Source organism: Xylocopa sonorina, chromosome 6 (genome assembly GCF_050948175.1).
Source record: "Xylocopa sonorina isolate GNS202 chromosome 6, iyXylSono1_principal, whole genome shotgun sequence".
Taxonomy (NCBI): domain Eukaryota; kingdom Metazoa; phylum Arthropoda; class Insecta; order Hymenoptera; family Apidae; genus Xylocopa; species Xylocopa sonorina.
The window spans coordinates 3,836,228-3,857,236 of record NC_135198.1 but is presented as its reverse complement, the minus strand read 5'-3'; the positions used below and the strand labels follow the sequence as shown (position 1 = coordinate 3,857,236).

Genomic DNA, 21,009 nt, shown 5'->3' with positions numbered 1-21,009 from the left:
CTGCGTCTCTCTCTCTTTTTCACACGTCCGGTTGGTCCAATGGGGATGGCGGGTCACACCCTCGGGAGGGTGCGAGCGGTTTAGCCAGCGCCGGCGCTTAGCCGACGGCTTATCCAGTAGGGACAAGGACGCACCGCTTCTACCTGTTGATGCTAAACCAACCCCTTCGCCGAGATTTTGCAAATCCGGAGTACCACGCGAGACGCCTGGTCACGCCCTCCAGGAGGACGAGGATCGCTCGTTACCTTATTTTTCACCCCCACGCACCTGTCTTCGTCCTGGTTCTCGCGAGGCGGAGGGCCTCGTCGACGTCGCACACGTAACGCGATGCGTTCTTAATTATCCTCTGTTCGAACGTTGCTTCGTCGATACGCTGCGGCGTGCATTCGCGACGCGACAGAAGTTGAATATCGGGTTATCGAGCGACGAGTACTTTGCATCACGACCGCGGTTGTTCAAGGGTTTCTGTGCGGGTTTGATTATCAGGGCCTGTATCGATTTCCCATTGCTGATTTCGAGACACAGTCGGTGGACGTCGCTGCGGAATCGTTGCAATTAAAGGATTGATGGCCCTACCGTGCTGTAAAACTGGGACGGTGCTTAAGTAAACGCCGAAATTGGTATCGAGGGAATATTTAGGGATAATTAGGAATCGATTAGTGGGTAAGTTGCGAGCAATTCGGGGTGCGTTAACGTTTCTCGATGAGACGGTATTTTTTATTAATTTGAAATTGTTGCTTTGGGAATGGATACTACTAATATACGACGAAATTGAGAAAAGTAGGTTCTAAAATATCGAAGTAATATATTTATTTGCTATATTTGAAGTTTATACAAAAATTACACTGTTGTAACTAATCCTCTTTGGACCCTCGAGTCGAGTGCAAAGTAATCTCCCAAAAAACCAGAAATATCACGAACACAAGCACAATAGTAAATTCATCCCTGGCCCTCGGGACGTCAGTTTGACCGACTCGAAAGGGCTAGTATCAGAAACTAGTTCCCGGTGAATGTATCCCGCGCGTCATCCCGACAAAACCGTGGCTCCATTATCGCGAAAGGTATTGCCCATTCAGGGAACAAAAATTCATCCCGCGAACTCGCTATCGAGGCCACCTATACTAAATACAGTAGCTGGAGAAGATATAATACCGGGCACTATCTGGTAGACTCCGGTCCTGTATGTCTACGTACCCACCCATGTACACGCACACACAACATACAGACATCTACACGCGTATGTACATATACATATACATATCTATATATATATACATCTCACTATATATTTTTAACGCCTTCATTTCCGGCCACGTTGAGACACCGGAAATAGCGGTACGATACCTCGCGGTGTTTCAGGTATTGATCAGTTCGAGAACAGGGTACCACCCGCCCATACCGGGTGGGGGTGTGCACCCTCTGCAGACTGGAAGCTTCGACCCCTGCACCGACCCCCTCCATTTTACCCTCACCACTGGCTACCACCATCGCTCGTGACGCCCCCAACCGCCTCCACAGTCACCCACCTCTCTCCCAACCACCCCCAAAGGGGTTCCAGCAGCCACCTTCCCATACCCCGCGCGGGCTCCTCGAACACCCCGACCATCCCCCGGCGACCCAGCTACGCGAGCCATCGAAGACGAATCTTTAGATATCTGCTCCGTCGTCTCCGCTCGGATCTTCAGGTTACGCTCCAGTAGGCTCCGCGGAAATAAAACGCGGACGAGTTCTGCAGCGGCGTCGTTTGCACACGGTAGCAACCCTCCCCCGTCTGTCGGGGGGTGCAAAGCGGTTCTGGATTCCGCCGGGGCCACCGTTTCGCGGGGACCGTTTAATTGGAAACACTGCCGCGAGATTATACCGCAATTTCGTTATTATTTGTCTATAGATGGCTGGCTCGCGCAATGCTTCCTCGTTGCTTTCAACTGATTTTGAAAGAAGTTTGATTTGTGTAATTTTGTTTATTTGTCCATAGATGCCAGGCTCGCGCGATGCTTACTCGTTGCTTTCAACTGATTTTGAAAGAAGTTTGAGCGTGTAATTTTGTTTACTTGTCTATAGATGGCTGGCTCGAACGATGCTTCCTCGTTGCTTTCAACTGATTTTGAAAGAAGTTTGAGCGTGTAAATTTGTTGCTGCTTCTTTGGGGAGGTAATCGATGGATGGGAATCGTGGGAACGCTTCGATCGAACGCTTTTCGAATCGGTTTTATTGAGTTGATTAATGATTTATCAGGGATACGATAGCGATGACTGTGTAAGGTTGATGAAACGGATGACACATTTCTGTGAGGTATTGGGTGATTAATTTGATTGATAGTTGTAAGTGTCAAGTTGGTTGTTATTGTTCTTGTATCGATGTGGCATTCCTTCCTTATCAAATTAATATTCTTATAAATACATTTGGAATAGTAGAGTCTAGGCTTTTGCACTACACTCTGAATATTATTACCTGTGAATATATCGCAAATTTCTGCATTTTTTAAGTGCACGAACATTTTCAACCTATTAAGAAAATCGATACTTTCTGTATCATCATTTAACAGTACATAGCTTTATCAATTGTAAAATATATACGATAACACATTATCATATTACTTCAATTCTACCTGTCAATTAATATAAAATTTACGTACCTCACACATAGAACCTCCTCACGTAATAATTTAAAAGACAAACACACGATCATTGTCGCAACCAATTGCCTTTTTGCATACACGGAATTACGTGGACGTTGATAAATAAATAAGATAATTAGGGAATCGAGTCGATCGTTCGTTATCGTTCGACAACAGTGCCGGGACGAGATACTCGCGCGCGAGGGGGTGGAGGTTATTACAGACACGAGCCGCGAGATTCCGAAGTGATTTTATTTTCCCTGAACCAACCCCCGCCCAGCGGCGGCTCTTAAGCTCGGTTATAAATAACGGCTTATCTTTTGTCGGCTTCAACGCCACCGCGAGTTTGTACAAAGCCAAAACTCCGCTCCTCCTGGCGACCCTTCCCCACCACCTATTATGCCTTGTAAGGGGTCACGTGAAAGAAGACGTCCTTCGAAACGTGCACCCGTAATTGCTGTGGCATGTATCCGAATTAAATCCAAAGGTTTGTCGTGGCCTTTCCGCATCGACGACCGTGCACGGATCTACACGACGCACGATTCTGTACATCTACTACTCGGCTTTGTCCTTTGGATCTCTCTCTTCATCCCCTAAATTTGGGGTTGCTTTCTTTTTTCTCATATTTCATAGTTTTTCCAATTTAACTAGTTTTACTGAAATTTTTGGTTCGCGATTTTCTGACTGGCTAGATTTGAAATATTTATTTGGTAATTAATGTAACATTTTGGTTAAGAAAATTATTTCTCTTGCAAAATTCAAGCGTATTGAATCCACAATCGAAAGTATTATAACGATATGAAACAATAAAGAAGTAGATAATTTGAATGTCGCTTGACTACTTGTTCGAGAGATAAGTAGAGTGTACCGATCACGATCAGACAGTCGCTAGACTATATAACGCACTGATCTATTTATAAATAGAATACTTTATTTCTTCAATTAATATACAATTATCATCAATCGATACGTTACAATAAATTTCTCTCGAAACAGCTATTCGATCATATTCGATCCTTCTTTTCCGATCCAACAGCTTTAATCCACATAACTCACCCTCGAATGATCCAAACCCCACGAAACTTGAACCCAACACCAATAAAACTCCTGTTCATCGCCTACAAAGCTTGCACGCAACCAAAGCCGCTACTTTCCGAATTAAACGGAGAAAAAATTCATCCATCCCAACGACAGACGCGAGACTTGCGTCGCGATTCGTCGTCGCCACGAAACTAGCCAGGTTGAGTAGGTAGATTTCTCGCTAATATTTGAATGGATGCCGGCTATTCGTGGTTCGGTGCGTCTTTAACGAGATCAGAGACACCGTGGTTGCGGGAGCCCCAGTCGAGGATGGGATGCAACGCGCACACCGTGAGGGGGTGCGCGTGTGTACGCGAACCCGGCTCCTGCACGCGCGCCCGCAAAGTATACGGTTTGGCCCGTGATACCGCGCACATCTGTCGGTGCTCCCAAACCGCCGTCGAAAGAGAAGGATCCGCGCGAACCTCGGCATCCTCCGCGTCTCCGTAGCATTGTCTAATCGCCGTCCGGGTGGCGTCCTTCGTTCTCGCCTTCGAGCCCGCCGCCGCGCGCTCAGACGATGTAAATCCGTATTCGAATTCCGCGCGCACCCTCTAACCCCCGAGCGGGTGACGATTAAAGGCCGTAGCCGCGGAAGGAGCGCGTCTAGGCGAGTGGAAATTAAGATTCGAGGGAACGCGGACTTTGAACAGAGTCTGTTGCACGCGCGATGGGAAGAAATTCTCTTACGCGAGGGTGCAATTTTTATTTACACCTGGATGTAAGATTATTTATGTCTTTATTAGATTTTTCTCTTTTAAAGTCGAAGAATTATTAATTTTTCTACTGAAGAGTGAAGCTTTTGGTGTCACGTCTCTGTATCGAATTCCTTCGCAACCACTTTGGTATTAACAAATTGCGTCGAAAATTAAGATACGAGCAAAGATTTTAGATTGTCGATCGATTAGTATTTAGTGAAATGTTACATTACGTTTTTTAGAAATTAACTACCCTTAGGAAGTGTTTCGATCGTGGAGTAGCAGAGCGCGAGCAACCCCCAAGGATGAGCATATTTCAAGCCGCTATCTGAGAACCAGTGTACATCCAAATATGCCTAAAGAGCCGAAAAGATTGCGTCGTCTGCGGCAGGCAACATGCCAATCTTGCTCGATGCTTTTTATTGCCGCGATAAGCGGCTGTCCTGTCTGCCACTCACACCCTCCGTGGAGACGGAAACACCCGGCGAAACGTTACGAATGTAATCTTTACTTCTGTACCGTTCCTTAATGGACGTTTTCACTCGTTCGCGCCGCGAAACACGCACCACCGACCGAGTATAAATCTCGTACAGATTTGACGGAGCGTATCTTCTTTATGGCGTCGAGGGAAATACGAGATCAACTTCCGAACTGCTTAGGCTACCGCTAACGCCAGATCTGTCAACGAATTACAATGACTTATTTGACATTCCGCTTTGATGATTAGTTTGGAATTTTTTCAGCTTTTCTATTGCAATAGATAAATGATAATGTAAGAAAATATGATAATTGCTGTTGATTAAGAGAAAGTTAAATCACGCGTGGGATCAGAGAACAATTGTGGAGTCCATGGAATTAGATTTAGGTGACGGACTGTCTTGAAAACTGCATCGTTCGATGCCAGTACAAATTCGATACATCGCACCCACGCTCGAAGCTTCCCCCATAATGAGTCAATCAGGACGTTTAGCGATTAAGTTCAAAACGCCGCGAAACTTGGCTCGGAGAGCCCCGACAGTTCTTCGAAACTTGGAAACTTTGATCCACCTCCGCCTATAAACCTCCTTCTAGAGGTCTTCAACTTTTTCCTCAGATAAGGTAAGCAACCACGCCTGTCATTTAACGAAGATCGTATTAGTATGTACTACTTCGTATCAATCTTCGAGCAACCCGAACTTATTCCGCGCGTAAAGCGATTATATCGACTTTATCGTGGCGCACAGTTGCGTCGTTTCAGCGCGCCAGAACATTGGCAACTCGCTCGGCTGTGTAGCACGAAGCAGGCGCTCGCAGGCGCGAAATTTTAATTTCTTGTTCGAAACAAGAGTTTGTTCGCTTACGTTCAAAATTAACATCGAACGCGTACGTCGATCTACATTTCGTTGCGATCGCTACAAAAATCCAGAACACGCGTACATCGCACGACATTGTCAAAGTCTATAAAAGTGGTTAACTTGGAATTGCGCAATTAGAATTCGCAGATGATCCTATCACGGTTTACCTTGGCCGGAATATGAAGGATTAGGCGCATTTCGAAGACGGCAGTTATTTTCAATTACCCTTCGACCCCGTTCAGTGGCACCCCCGACCCTGTTCGAGCGTAGACCGTCCCGCGCGGGGCCGTGTAATGTATGCGAGATAAAGGACGAAGAGGCGCCGTCGTAGACTAAGATATTACAGAGAAATGGTATAAGGTGTGGAAGGTGGTGGACGGGGGAGTTGGTTACGGGGTGGCTGGATACGGTGGCGCGGGAAAAGGGGTACCCATAACTTATCGCAGATTTAAGGCTCTTAGACTTAAGGGACTCTAATAATAATATAGCGCCATTCCGCCACCGTTATATGGAATTCTGGTCCGTGCACCGTATAGTATATACTGGCGGGAATTCTGTATAATTTAAAAAGTATTGCGGGTACACACGTTGCCTGACGGACAAAGCTCTTCAGCGAAAACATCGCTCCTCTGTTTTTGCATTCATCATTTTTCTCGACGAACCGGCGAAGCTGATTTCTTTCTTCGAGTCGAGCGATTGCGATGACCGAAATTGGTGCACGAGCGTGTCTCAATGCATCTGTTCCTCGTTTCAATTCCACTATTAGACGGTGGAACGATAGATACAGTTCAAAATGAAGAAGGAATAGAAACTGTTTCAGACAAATAGATATACCTTAATTGTACTTCACATTTTGGACCACGAAAAGTCCAAGGATCGTTTGCTCGTAGCTGGAAACGGAACGTTCCTTACGCTGAAACGCGAGGATCTCGCGGAATCCCGAAAAATTTGTAGTTTCACGGGAACACCGATGTCGAGGATCAAAGCTGAGGAAAAGGGCGGCCCCCGCGGCGACGGTTTTCGGGGGCTGCTGCCTCGACGGGTGCAGATAATGCAAAAGAAGAGAGGCACGGGGCCAGCGAGCGGGGAGATTTAAGACGGCGTGGCGCCACGGTAAACAAAAGCCACGATAAATTTCATAAGTCGCCGAATTAATAAAAGATTACAGCGCGGTTACTGCGGGCAGCCGCAAGATAAGAAGACGCTCGGGCGCGAGCGCTCTCGACGAAACAGCCTTGAGACCGCAGCTAAATCATCGGATATCTTGCCCCCGCGATACATAAACCACCCTTCAGGCTTACACGTATATACGTTTCATACAGCCGTTCCGCGCGCGTTCCGCCTCCGCGGGAAGGAACAAGGATACGCCGCTCCCGATGGAGAAGGGACCGCCGGATGTCGGACGGTGAATCGAGTCGTCGTATCGACGATACCACCACGGCTGAAGGGTCGAAGTTCTCGAGCGTTACGTTCGATCTATTTCTCGTGGAAACGCGATGGGAATTGTTTATCCGTCGAAGTTGTTGGTTCACTTGAATATGTTCGACGAGAACGAACATTGCATTGTGCATTGAAAGTGGAAAAATCAACGATTAATTTCATAGTTAACAAGGACTGGGAAAGGTATTGATATATTTTTAAAATTTGTCGATCGTAGTTTATAGATCTTTTTCTAATCTTGATTGTGAGGAAAATGGTGCAGGAAAACGACTCATGAATTTGATACCAGTTTAACCCCTTTTAATGGCCTTGGTTGTTCCTGGTGTATATTCGCCATTTTATTGTTTAACATCGTACTTGTAACACTTATACAAGCCATCGATGTTTCGTTTACTTTGCTTGAGATAATTAGCTTCATTTGGTACCATCTAATTATAATATTCACTTACTGTTAATTGAACGTTGCGTGTTATTTATTTTTCATGCAACACGTTTAATTAATATCGTCAAGTATAATAATTTTCAATGGTGAATGTTTTCATTGTGTTCATTTGATTAACGTCGAAGATCAAAAAGTATTGCAAGCTACAATTGCGTGTAATAGTGAGAGTAATAATTGTCAGAAGAATGCTCGAGAGATATATTTACTTATTATTACTAGATAAGACATGTCGCAGACCGATAGACAAATATCTGGGCCTGGTATTAATTGGCAAGCAGGACACTTTGATAGACAGTTCGGGGCGAGTAGAAGACCGAAGGCTTCGCTTTGATGTCGAGAACGCGGTCCATTTCGTACTGGAAAGCTCAATTAATTAAGCGACGATGAAGAGGGGTGAACTTACGTGTCCGAGAGTTCCAAGACTATACTAAGTCACGCGCTTCTACAAACGCGATTATCGTCGCGTTATACTTTTCTTAAACATTGCCACCCTCTAACGATATCATCCGTAATTAAATGTAAAATACAATCATAAAATTCATAGACATTATTTAAACATCTTTTTTTACAAGATATACAGTTTCTCTCAGACACGAATGGGTCACTTAGATCCCAAGAAACCGATTACCCACATAAAATGAATTTATCTCGTTCGTCAAAAGTGTCCTCCAATTACGACATCCTCGGATACCAACGCCAGGAATCCAACTCCATCCGCAACCAGCGAGTAACGAAGAAAACGCTAAAAACTTTCCCATCGCGACGCTTAATTTCCAGATCATTAAAAGTGTTTTATCGCTTTAATCAGAATCCAATGTTTCCCGCCGATATGATTCTTGGCGAACGTCGAATTAAAGTGGGAGCTAAGTCCACGGTATTAAGGCGCGGGTACCAGAGGACGTACCGTGGACCAAGAAGAGGAAGCTGGAAGACGTAACCAGGCGCAGAGGAAGAAGGGTACCAGTAAGAGAGAGTTGTGCACGTCGCGATGGAGGAAGAAGAAGAAGAAGAAGAAGAAGCAGGAAGCAAAGAGGCGAAGATACACAGAGACGGCCACCAGAGGCGGTGATCTATGGTGGGATTACCGGTGGCGGTATTTCTTCATAACCGTTTCTCCGGGTTGCTTCTCTTTTCTCTTCTTCGTCGTTCCAACCGGCGGTGGTTCGGCTGGCCTGGCCCTCTCTCGGCTGGTCCTGCGATCCACCGCGTTCCTCCATCGGCTTCTCTGCCTATATCTCCCTGCGACGCCGCGTATACACCCCGTGCCTTCTATGCTCCGCTCAGCTCGCGGGGGGTTGTATCTTAATAACATTCATGAGCTCAGATATACCCGCCAGATTTATTGCTCTGACACCCGCGGATTCAGCGAAGCCCCGGAACCAACCGCCGCTACCACCCCATCCCCGTCTCTCCGCGCTCGCTGCCACGCTTCCCCTGCGCCCCTTCGCTCGCACCAAGCCTCTGTCTTCTTTGCTATTCCTTACCTATTTCTTCGTCCTCTCGAATTGACGTTGGTTCGTCTAACGTTCGATTGCACGAATTTCAGAATGGATGTGCTACACTCTTTTTAACTGAAGCGTCCTTGGCGTCCATTTTTCATTTTCAAGGATGTTTTGAAGTCTGTGCTTTGGTTACCATTGATGGTCCATGTGTCCGTGGTTCTACGACGTTTGGTTTTTTAAATATTTGAATATGAGTAATGGGTGAATGTTTATTTGAACTTTAGGGATAGTATGGGTACACGTAGGTCTTTTCAGGGTAATTGTGAATACTTTTTTTGTGTCGTGGGGGTATCCTATGTGAAATTGTTAATCAGGTTAATTGCGGGGCTAAAACTATTCGGCTACTCGGTTATCGCTGTACGAAAGGAAACAGTCAGAGCCACGCTTTTATCCGTTTATCAATTGAGTCTCTCTTGTGGAACTACCCTCTACCGGTTACCCCTCCGCTTCTTGGCGGAGGCCGTCGACGGGTCTGTGTTTCGATATTTATGGCTCCCTGTATATTACACGCGAGCTTCGGAGCTACCACTGTCGTTATATATTCGGTATTAAATGTACACCATCTTCGATTTACCGTTGATTCTTGTAAAACGTCCTTTTACTAAATTGCGATTTGTTAGTCACTTAAAAACCTCATCTTGATACCTATACACTAGACAATAAGTGCTTCCGTCAACTTTTCAGAACCAAATATCCAGTATCAAGGCAAGCTTTTTAAATCATCTTATGTTATAAATATAGTATTACTCCAATTACCATTGCTCTCATTCCAGAACATCCCTTTACGTATCTGAAACTGACATCTGCAAACGGTAGAGTATAAAATGTAAAAAAAACGAATTTTACACCAAATGGTTTAACCAAGAAGAACAGCATATGTGCGTACGTGTTTAAGGTGCAACAGAAAATTGCACTCGAAACTGCAGTACATCTAATTCCTGATGGGCAAGCCGCGGACGGCACGGTTGGTGACCGATTACCGCGTTTCTTGCGGGGGCGTCTCCGCGTTTCTATGTTCACTCTCACACGGGTTTCCACCCGTGATCGCGGACGTGTAGGAGTAGTATAAGCTGCTCCGTTGCTGCGCGAGGCAATACAGATTTATGTAAGTATTTAGCACAGGCTCTTTGCTTTATCACGAGTCGGCCAGCCGAGACATCGTGCGGCGTCTCGCGCCCGACCCGCCTGACCGTCCGAAAATTTTCAATTATTTTTTCCGCCCTCCCTCCTCGGAACCCTTGACCCGTCCCTTTTCCCGTGCCACAGTCCCGCGGGATCACCCCGCTCCTCGTTCTCCGATTATCGCGTCCGTCTATCAACCGGGGAATCAAACCTCGGGACCGATATTTATCGAGCGATATTTCATTTGTCGTTGCACGAAAGCGTCCTTTTATTTATTAAATTTATTTTACGCTTTCAAGTATGCTATAAATGATTGAGAATATTTTGCAGAGTTTATAGCGAAACAAATGAACAGGAAATAGTAAGATAATGTTGTTAGAAAGCAATTGATACATGTTGATTTTGAAAGTAATATAAATTTGGAATGGTATATTTTTGATGTTTTCAAGACTATAAGCTGAACATTGAGCAGCTAGAAATTTTCATCTTTTTCATTTTAGTATTGTAGTACTTTGACATTTTCTTGTAACAATCGTAATTCTATAATTTTCAGTTCGATCTTGGGAATCAATGAAGCCTGCACGAAGAATTTCCGCGTGTGAATTTAAGATTATGGTATTAGCGTATTGAAATAAATATAAACGAAGGAAGAGCATTCGAAGCGATACTAGGAGAAAATATATTGGTAATATTTCGAGCCTTCCGCGGATTGTCCGTGATTACGTTTCTGGATACCGTCTTCTAGGTAGGATACGTGTATCGGATCAAGGAGACGCGGTCGTATGTCAGGAGAAAAAAGATTCTGTTTGGCCAATCATGAAATACCTAGAAGCCACTGGAATTACGTCAACAACCCCTCTGTCAAATCCTGGCCTTCTAGCAGGATGCGCCTTAAGCTGTATAGAATTCTTACCAATCCCCCTAAAAATAAGTACTAATCAGTGTTCCTGAACGCATGAGAAATCCTTTATTCCCTTCGAATTGACTTTGCCAGGCCATCTCGACAAATTTCAAATTCTACCAAAAACAACGATCATTAATTCACAAAAAACCCATCTAATCGTAGTCTGAAAATTCTAAAGAACCACGAGTTCAACAAAATCAAGCTGACTCCACGATATCGTCCATCGACAGACCTTCGTACCTCGACTTCGCTCACCCTCTCATCCAAGTAATCCATTCACGAGTAACAAAGCCGATACAGTTCGCATCCCCAAAACAAGTGGTCGTACAGATATAAAGGTATATCCCAGATGAAATGCAACGACTAAAAGAGAACGAGCCAATGAGAGAGTGAGAGAGAGAGAGAGAGAGAGAGAGAGAGAGAGAGAGAGAGAGAGAGAGAAGGAAGGAGGACCAGTGCAAGGGGTAGGATGTTGGTGTTCGGTCGATCTTAATACTGTCTTAAGCCCACCAGAGCGCAACATAAATTATGTATCGTCCGGGCGTAAGATGCCTCCAAGATCCCAGGAGCACCTGGTATTCCTACTTCGGCTCATGGTTTCTCCAAGACTTCCTCCGCCCCCACCTTCTTTAGCCCTCCTTCTCGGTGGCAGTTTATACGTTCCGCCAGTACCTCCTCCGCGGGTCCCTAAATTTTCTCCAAGTCTATAAGGGTTAAGGAATTAACTGCGGTGGCTGGCTGGCCGGACTGTTGCGAGCCTACAGGGTTCTGATACCGAGCCGGGTGCAGGGTGCTCGCCTTCGGGAGGCTTAATAGCTCGTGGTACGGGGGCGAGCGAAATAGTAGTAGGGAAGGGGCGAGATCTTCGCCGAAAGCCATTACAAGGATTTCTTTTATTTACGATCGCGAACGGAGCTCCTCCGCCGCCCGGGCTAAGTGGTATGATCTTCTCTCCTCGTGATTCTACTTCTACGATAGATCTCGGCGAATGACCGACTAAGCGGCCACTTCTGGAGGCTTAATGTTCTCTGTCCAGCCGTGTAATATTCGACTGTAGATCAATTAAGAGGCGACGTCCGCTCTCCTCGAGTTACGAGCTTTGCTGCGTCGGCCATCGAAGACGCTCGAGCAGAGTTCCTCACCGGTGGACGGAGTCGGTTTTGACAGTCAGCTTAGTTCGATCTGTAGTTAACAACCAAGTTGGAAATATTTTTCATTCGATATTGGACCGTGATTGATTTCTCGTGACGCATAGTATGAAGGTTAAAATGTTCTAGCGCAATTTAAAGAAATTCGAGAATATATTCTTAAGGGTAATTATTACTTCGACTGCCATTTCAACAGGCACGAGTGTGTCGTCTCAATTATTCCTAGATTACGAAGCAATCGAAGACGTCGATTCGTAAACCAATCACGGACGTAAAATAAATCATAGCCCCGGCACTTTTGCCCCACGCGTGGTCAAGACGCGAGGCGTAGTGCTGATAAATTAACGGGATTAATTATCCGACCCTCGGATTTAACGGAGCCGAGGATACGGCCTACCATTCCCACTGATCTTCCTTCCACGGCTCATTACTTTCAATCGCTGCTCTACAATCTCTTCCTCTCTCCGTCCTCCTTTCTCACCCCCTGCTCTTTCATCCCTGCTGCTCGTAATTTTTACCATAGCCACTGATGATGAGGTCGGGGGTGGGATTAAAGAATAAGAAAGAGGAGGTCGGACCTCGTTTATACGCGGCTCGTCGGCCCAAGGAAAAGGACAAAGTTAAGGGATAACCGGAGGGGAGGGTAGGAGTCAAAGAGAATAGCTGCGTCGCCGAGCTCGCCATCCCTTTAGGATTATAAGGCCAATCCTGCGGCTAATTTGCGAACTCTCGAATTCTCCCTTTGGCATTCTGCGACTTCGTCTTAACCGCCCTCTCATCTGCCTTTTAGCCGTCACGGCGTTGTTTTCTTTGTCCTTACGCTCTTACGCGCCGCACTAAAACTGGACGGGAGCTAAGAATGGTTGTTCTTCAGTTCGAGACAATCTGATGGATCTCTGTTTCTGATTAACAATTTATAGAAATTAGAATTTTTTTCCAGCAAACGACATCCTTCTTCCGTTTTGAGTAATCGAGACTTTACTCAATGACTTTAAATAGTTTTGCATAATTTCTTCACTTTAATTAACCACTCGTAAGAGTAGTAATAGTCCATTGTCGTTCATATCAATTATTCTCGCATAATTCTACTAAATATTCGCGTGTTTCCATTAAAAGTAATTCCAAAGTCCAATTCTTATTTACGCACGAATTTAATTAGAACTATTTCCATACCTTAGTAAACGCCGCGATAATCGAGACTCCACCGCATTCATACCCAGCCATTATCTTTCTAGGAATCCTCCAGCGTTCGTGTAGGATGCGTAACAGCATTAGGACAATTTTACCGGTCCCGCTGATCGCATCCAACGATCTAGTCGTCGTGGACAACATTATCTACGACGAAACGTCCGGCAGCTGCATGGAAACAGAATAGTTAGGCATATCCTAACCGCGGCTGATAGGAGAACAGCGTGGCTCTCCGTTTTCTCTTTCTACGCCCGCCGCCCATCCCGGCCTCTCTGTCTTGTTCTCCGTTATTATTCAGGAACTTTGCTGACAGCTCCCCCGGATAGGCAGATAAGAACGTCCTCTGAATGCCGAAGCGCGCACAATGCTCCTTTGCAACGACGTGTACCCACGTCTCCTGGTTACTTTTACTCGCGGGCACAATCGCGCCTGGGCCATAGTTTAGCGAGCAACAACCACCCCCGCCATTCCAAAATCCTCGATTTTCTTCGATCCCCATCGAATTCGTCGAACGATTTCGATACACTTTTTCTGGGTTTCATCGATTATCTAGTTGATGCAGGGTCGTTTTGATAATGTAACGTGTCTCGTGTCCCTTCGAGACGAAATGCTTCCATTTATTCGTGAAACTCACGAGACTGCATGTTGGCATCGTTTGTTAAACGTTCAAACGTCTACTGCACTCTGAATATTGGATGCATCCATTTTAGAGCCTTTTGCAAAATTATAATACAATTTGTTCGTTGGATACTTTGTTTTTGGGGAAATCGAATTCGAGAATTTGTTTAGTTTCCTATTTTTGATATCCTTTAATAAATTGTAAATATGCAGAGTATCTCTAATATTTTTAGCAAATATGCTACAATGGGGATGCAATTAGAAGAATAACTCGTCGTTCGCAACGAAGGGTATTTGATTTGGAAAGCAGCGAGGAATATAATCAGAAACAGTAGGAGGAGATGTTGGACTGTTCGGATGGATAAAGGAATTGAAGTCGAAGAGTACGAAACGGGGCGAGGGGGATGTAGGAGGAGGGTAGTAGGGTGGCAGACCGATGCCTTATGAAAATCTAAAAGTCAGCAGCCCCGAGGATCATCCCTCTATCTGATCTTAATTTGTCAGCCGGCACAATTTAGACCACACCCTCGCTAGTAAATCGTTATGAGAAACGTCAGCTCCGCCGGAAGCCTGTGCTCTTTCTCTTCGACCTCCGCTGTTTAATTATAACCGTGTCTTTGCAAATAACGCGAAACTCGCTCCAACAAAATTCTTCACGAATACAACCGTCTTATTCACGAAGAATCGTTGTAGATTTCCATTCGTCGTACTTCGCCACAATTGCTATTGAAAAATTCTATGGATCACTCGAGGAACCCTTCTGTCAGTTGTCTACTTGTATACAAAATAAAATTCTTCGTTTTATCATCCATAAATATATTCAAATGAAATGTTGGGAATTTGTGACGGTAGAGAAGTGTTCAGAAATTTCGAGATATTATTTTCGTCCGTGGCAGCAAAACAACCCCAATTTTCGGTAGACTGTGCGCAGATCCGGCGATTTAACGATGTCTCGTCTTCGCTCGACTCAAGAGGCGAATCTCAGTAACGAAAGGGATAACAGTACGAGTTTGTACCTGTATAGTAACGGATAAGAAGAGACTGCTGCGGCGACGTCGAATCTCGATGTTTTGCGAATGAACCAGCGGATCGACCTACGTGGATCTTTGCAAGACATTTTAATTGGACAAATCCGCCTATCCTCATTAAATCCAGCCTCGAGTTCGGTACGAAATCTCCCTGTCGACGTGCCACGCGAGTATCTCATAGATGACGGGGCATCCCCAGGTCTTTCGCCATCTTCGTGCCGTGTTGTCAACTTAGATCGAATCGAAAGTCTAACATCGTCTAACGATTACGTTTATTCTGACGCGAGAACCACCGTGCAGATTCGACTGGATTTTAATTCTGTCAAATTCCTCGGATCTTTTATCGCACAACACTTTCTGTCGGTATATAAGATTGCTTTTTAATGTAACATTCAAAATGTAGGACGCTCGAAGGAAGGGAATTTTATGCGAATCGATTAAAGTTAAATAGGAAAATTATTTCTAATTCGAGTTTAACTTGTGGTACATCAATCGAGAGTTTGTTCAAAGGAAGCAACTTTTATCAAGCTTCAACTCCGCGCCCTTGCGATTAGGGTAGTTTTACCCTTTTCTTGTTCCATTGCGAAATTCGAAAGAAGGTTAAATACAATTTAGCCAGGGTACTTTTTTACATTTCAATTTTATTTTTCATCGAAGTTGTATAATAAGAAGAGGAGGTGAAGGAGGAGTACAATCGTGAGATACATCGTTTCTAGGAAAGTTTCTTTGTTTATTTCGTCTTCAAATAATTTACAACAAATTCAAGGGGACGTGTCTATAAGAGAGGGATTTGAGTATAATAAATGTGTTTCAAAGTGTTCGAGGAGGATAATGACGACGCTGCGTGTCGTGACGTATAGTTTTTATTCGACAGTATTCTCATATGTACACTTATTAAGGTCCATAGTAATTATATTAATTATTACGTGATAATTACAACAAAAGTGCGACCGGCGAATATGGTCGCGAGTCAACGATATTAAAGAATAACAGGTTGGTTAACGATGCGAATTTTTTTTTGTTTATCATTTTTCTTTCTTGCTTCTCCTTTCCAGCTTCCTCCGTGTCACGGTACATAGATGATCGACGCCTGAACGGCATCACGGTCGTTCCTACTTTTACGTTACATGAGGGGGACAAGCTAGTCTGCGTGATACGGATGCGGCTGCGGCGACTCGCCCTCGAAGATCGCCATTTTTAAACGCTTGCACTTGGCCCGTCGGTTCTTGAACCAGAATTGGACATTTTTCGGCTCCAACCGCGGGAACTTCTGCCGGTACGGCATCCGGTTCAGCTCCTCCGTGTATTTCAGAATCAGCTGCGAATCAAACGAGACGAACCTCTTGAAATAATTAAACGAACGAAAGAAAACGATAATAAAAATAACATTCAAAACATAAAAATATTCAACTCAATCGTCTTTGCTTAAGGAAATTAAAATCAAACGTATTATACTAACAAAAAAAAAAAAATAAAATTAACACTTACAATTAATTAATATTGATTAATTACGAAAGGACATCGCGAACGATGTTCGAGTTGGTACGCGAACGTTAACGCGCTGGCAAATTCACGTGTCGATAATTAAGCAGCACCGCGTTCAACTTACCGCGTGGCTGGGATGAGTATTATGCGTGAACCAAGCCTCGAGTCTCGGCACTTCCGTTACGGGATCGATGAACGTCCGGTTCCTTTTCCTCCTCTCGTCCAGCATGCTGGTGGAACATCCAGCAGGCCCGCGTGGCGGCAGATAAGGTGACATGTACATTATTCCGTGGCCGAACATCGGACTGGGGACCAAAGAGAATCCAGGCGGCAGAGGACCTGTCGGTCTTGTCTCGTCGTCCTCGGAGCCAGAGGAGACCCTAGCGTCTTCTTGTTTCACGGAGGATGGCGTCGAGGGCGGGGGTTGTTGATCCTCGGGTCTAGTCGTCAACGACAGTGGACCAACCGGCGGACTTCCGGGTGGACAGGGGGAAGGTGATGTCGACTGAAACACCAACGCACCGCCACGTAAATAATCGAACCTAAACTACGCTCATCTCGAAATGGTAACCCTTGTCGCGTTTAAGTTACGCGTCTCAAATTTGGCACATTGGTTCTTTGAACAGTGTGCTTGGCTTGGACTTAATTCAGATCAAATCGATTCGTAAATGAGAAATATACAGGGGTTCTAATCGATGATGGTAAATTTTTGTAAGAGAACGCGAAACAGTTTAAGGATTTTTCAAGAATGCAAAATAAGTGGTAATTGGAACGAGGTAGAATTAAATGATTCAACTGTCGATTGATAGGCGATGTTAATTAGTTGTTGCATTGTTCGAGATCGTACCTGGTTCCTCGAATCCTCTTCCTCGTCTGTGCAATCTTCGCTGACAATACTGGCGCCTCTCGGACTGAGCCCAGGAGGGCTGTAACCATTGACACCCCTGTTCTCAGCCCTCTTCTGGGCGGCTCTGGCATTCTTGAACCAGTAGACGACGTTATTTACGTCCAAGGGCTTCCTGCCTCGTCGAGACTCTAGGGCATTCAATTCCGAGACGTAGTGTTGAATCTGTTGACGTGACGGGTGTTGATTCTCACCGAACCATCGCTGTAGCCGCGGTAACTCCAGTTCGGGATCGAAACTCGTTCTCATCCTCGTTTTATGCGAGTATTGGAGTAGCGCGGGATGCGGCGGACCGATCGTGCCGCCCGCCGATCCGATGGTACCGCCGCCGTCCGGCTGAGGGCTCTGCGTGTGGTGTTGGTGATGGTTCGCGGTTGGTACCATCGGGTTCAGGCCCAAGCCCAACTGTTGCTGCTGCAACCACGACTCGAAGTTTCGTTTCGTCTCCTCTGACAAATCGTTCCCGCCTCTACAGAGAGACAACAATGTCATCTGTGAACCAAACAACACGTCGCCGCTTCAGTAATGGAGAACTGTAACTTTCGATAGTAACGAGAATTTCTATTAATTAACGCAGTGTCTCTATTTTATATATATATATTGATACGACGAGAGATGTAATCAGCGAGCAGGGGAATTTCAATCGAAGTCCTCGTTAAGAAACCACGAGAACGATACGCCTTGTTACATGAGGGTTATTTTTATTGGCGACGCTCGTTCTGGTACCAAACTGGTATCACAATAAAGGGATATATCCAGGCACCGGGTTGTACGCGATAAAATTCCACACCGTTGTGACACTAAGGTGGCAGATTATGGAAAAGTTTAGACACGTAGGAAGTAGTACGAGGTTTGACAAACGCGCGCGTTATCTGGACAATGATTTACAAGTACAAACATCTCCGCCCGCGAGGATCAAGGCGCTCGACGCCACCTTAATAACGCCGGTAATCCGTCCCGTATCCACGGCACCTTGGGTAGCGTCAGATACGGCGCAGAACAATCGTTATCCCCGCCGCGTCTGTCACCCGTTAGAATTCTCATCCGGCGAATTTTACAGCCCGCCAGTTAATCACTCAGGTAGTCAGGCGAGACGCGGACCGGCTGACAGCCCAGGCGAGATTTCAGATATCGGTCGATAAACATTTAAACACTGTTGAACAGGCGGGACGTAACGGGCCAGCCAGCTTATCTGACGACATCTCCTCATCGCGGTGTAATTCGTGGCCTGATTTACGCCTATTTATTATTTTCAGATGACGCAGTAGCCGTAGTCAGCTGATCATCCGCAGCCGTGGCAGTAAATCAATCGTAGCCGCGAAAGAGTTGATCAAACACACAATACCAAAACGCACCGCATCGGATGCGATACACAGGCTCGAGCGTGGACATTTTTCCGCGGCGCTAGGGTTAAAAGATTTCACGCTCGAGTAGGGAAAATTAGCGATGGGTTTAAGCGTTATTATTTTGTTCCTACGGATCCCTTAAACTTCTGTATAACACGACGTCTGCTACTTGACATGCGCCGCCATTTTTCAGGACGACCCTGCTCTTCTCCGATGCAAATTATCCCCGTTGATACGCGTCTTTGCTCGTTGATAAGCGTTAATACTCCCTTTGGTTGCTTCACCCGTTGCGCAGACGGATCGCGGTAGTAAAAATACTGCACACCGATTAATGGACTACCCGTGGTTACGTATGTAGGGAGACTAAACGAATTACAAATATACAGTGGTTACTTGATAGATAAAAGGAAACAGAGAACGAGGAATAATGTATTTTCCAACAGTGCTTCGCGCACCCTCGACGTTATCCGAATCAGTCGTCTGATCGAGTCGTTGATTATTTCTACCACCGTGGACGTTTAATTTCCAACTATCGATGCCCTCGTAACCTCCTCGTTGCTGATCGGCGAAACTGCGAACGGAGTCGTAAAAAGTACCATTGGCGCGTGATCGAGTAAAATCGGTGAGCACGCGGGCAAAGATCTCGGCCAAACGGGCAGCCAAGAGCAGAGTTAATCGTAAGCACCCGGAGAAGTCAATTCCAAGCGTGACAGGTAATCATGCAAATTTATCGAGGCACCGGCAAATCGATCCGTACAGTCAGTTGTTAGCGAGCGGCCGAGTTCTTGGCCGAATGATCGGCAGATTAAGTCGCACGAGCCACGGCTCGGCATCACAGCCGTTCGCCATTAGCCGACGGGCCGAAACTCGAGCAGGAAACGTCTGTCAGGGAAAATTGGTAATCATAGACCACCGCGAGGCGGCATTAAAGTTCGGGGATGGGCGAGTACAGCAGGATCTTCAAAGAGAGTGCACTTAGATAATGCCCGCCCGTAAACGGGGGTGGGAAACACGCACGCCCCCACCCGCACCCCACCCCAATTTCCCCGTCCTTCTTCTTCTTCCGATATCGAGGGGGCTTTTGATGAAGGCTGCGAATTTGGTTGAGTAAAGGGTAATCCTATCACATGCTATGAGATCTTCGCCCGACGTCGAAAGGGCAGGCGGCTCGTGGTGCCCTCTGCGCGGAGAGCGCACCGTGTTGTCGAAACTTTTCGGGGGTACGAAGTCGAACGGAGCTACCCCTTCTGTCGCGCGGAATTCGCAATCGTGACACCAGTTTCGTTGGCAATTTCTTTTGGATGCGTACATGTTCCAAACGTTACGACTGAATAGTTTTGCTTCTGGTCTGTGCTTCACGATTTTCACCATAGCGCAAAGGTCATTATTGTGAAGAAAAGGGTGCAGAGTTTAAGATAATATAATAAAGCAATAAATTTATTGCTATATTGCTATTCTTCGTTTTACAATGAGAATTTCAATGGCTTGGGATCGTGATATCTTTCAAAATACTTGTTTCTCGAACAAATTTGTTTATTATCAATAATTGGTGTTTTAGCTTGCACTTGTATCGCGCTTTGCGATTTTAATTTCATTTTTTCAACGCACACGATTATCAGACAACGTTCTTAATTAATCGAGCACGTTTTCCACGTCGGTGAGGAGGAAGTTTAAACGTAGCCGCGGTGACCCGAAACCGAGAAAACATTTATTCAAGGCGGGGATGAACGGATCACGGGTAAGAATCTGGCAAAGATTACCACTGTTCTTAAAGGACGAACAAGAACGCCAGACGGAGGACTTCTTAATGAGATTAGGTGTCCCGACGACAAACACTTTCCGGTTAGATTTGCATTTTATACATTTTTAAGCGGCCTTACGCCGGCTCTCCTTTTGGCTGCCTGATCCCGAATCGTTCTTAAATTCCACGCTCTAATGCGGTTACTCGATCTTAATCTCCGTTCGATGTACCGGTCCCCCGCTCCATTATCGAGGCTACGTTTTGTGGAATTAACTTGTAATCTCGTAAACGTCCAATTCGTTAACTGTAACGTTACATAAGAAAGTAACACCTCTCAAAGTAATACAGAAAAGTAGTTATTATATTTCTCAATTGAATATCTCTACGATTTTTTCGAATATCTTCGTAATTT

At 45.5% G+C, this 21,009-nt stretch overlaps 1 protein-coding gene across 3 annotated transcripts in view; it reads right to left on the bottom strand.

The window, feature by feature from the left end:
• Positions 1-9,893: 9,893 nt before the first annotated feature.
• Dve (SATB1_N and homeodomain domain-containing protein dve) overlaps positions 9,894-21,009 on the bottom strand; it is a 52,946-nt gene continuing 41,830 nt past the window's right edge. For 2 of the 3 annotated variants that reach the window (XM_076896659.1, XM_076896660.1), the window contains 4 exons: positions 17,454-18,002; positions 16,731-17,111; positions 16,249-16,439; positions 9,894-9,903 (listed from right to left, as the gene is read on the bottom strand). In XM_076896659.1, the coding sequence (XP_076752774.1) occupies positions 16,263-16,439; positions 16,731-17,111; positions 17,454-18,002 (1,107 nt within the window). In that variant the 3' untranslated portion in view covers positions 9,894-9,903; positions 16,249-16,262. The remainder of the gene's footprint in view (positions 9,904-16,248; positions 16,440-16,730; positions 17,112-17,453; positions 18,003-21,009) is intronic. The other variant, XM_076896661.1, reaches the window with a different exon arrangement.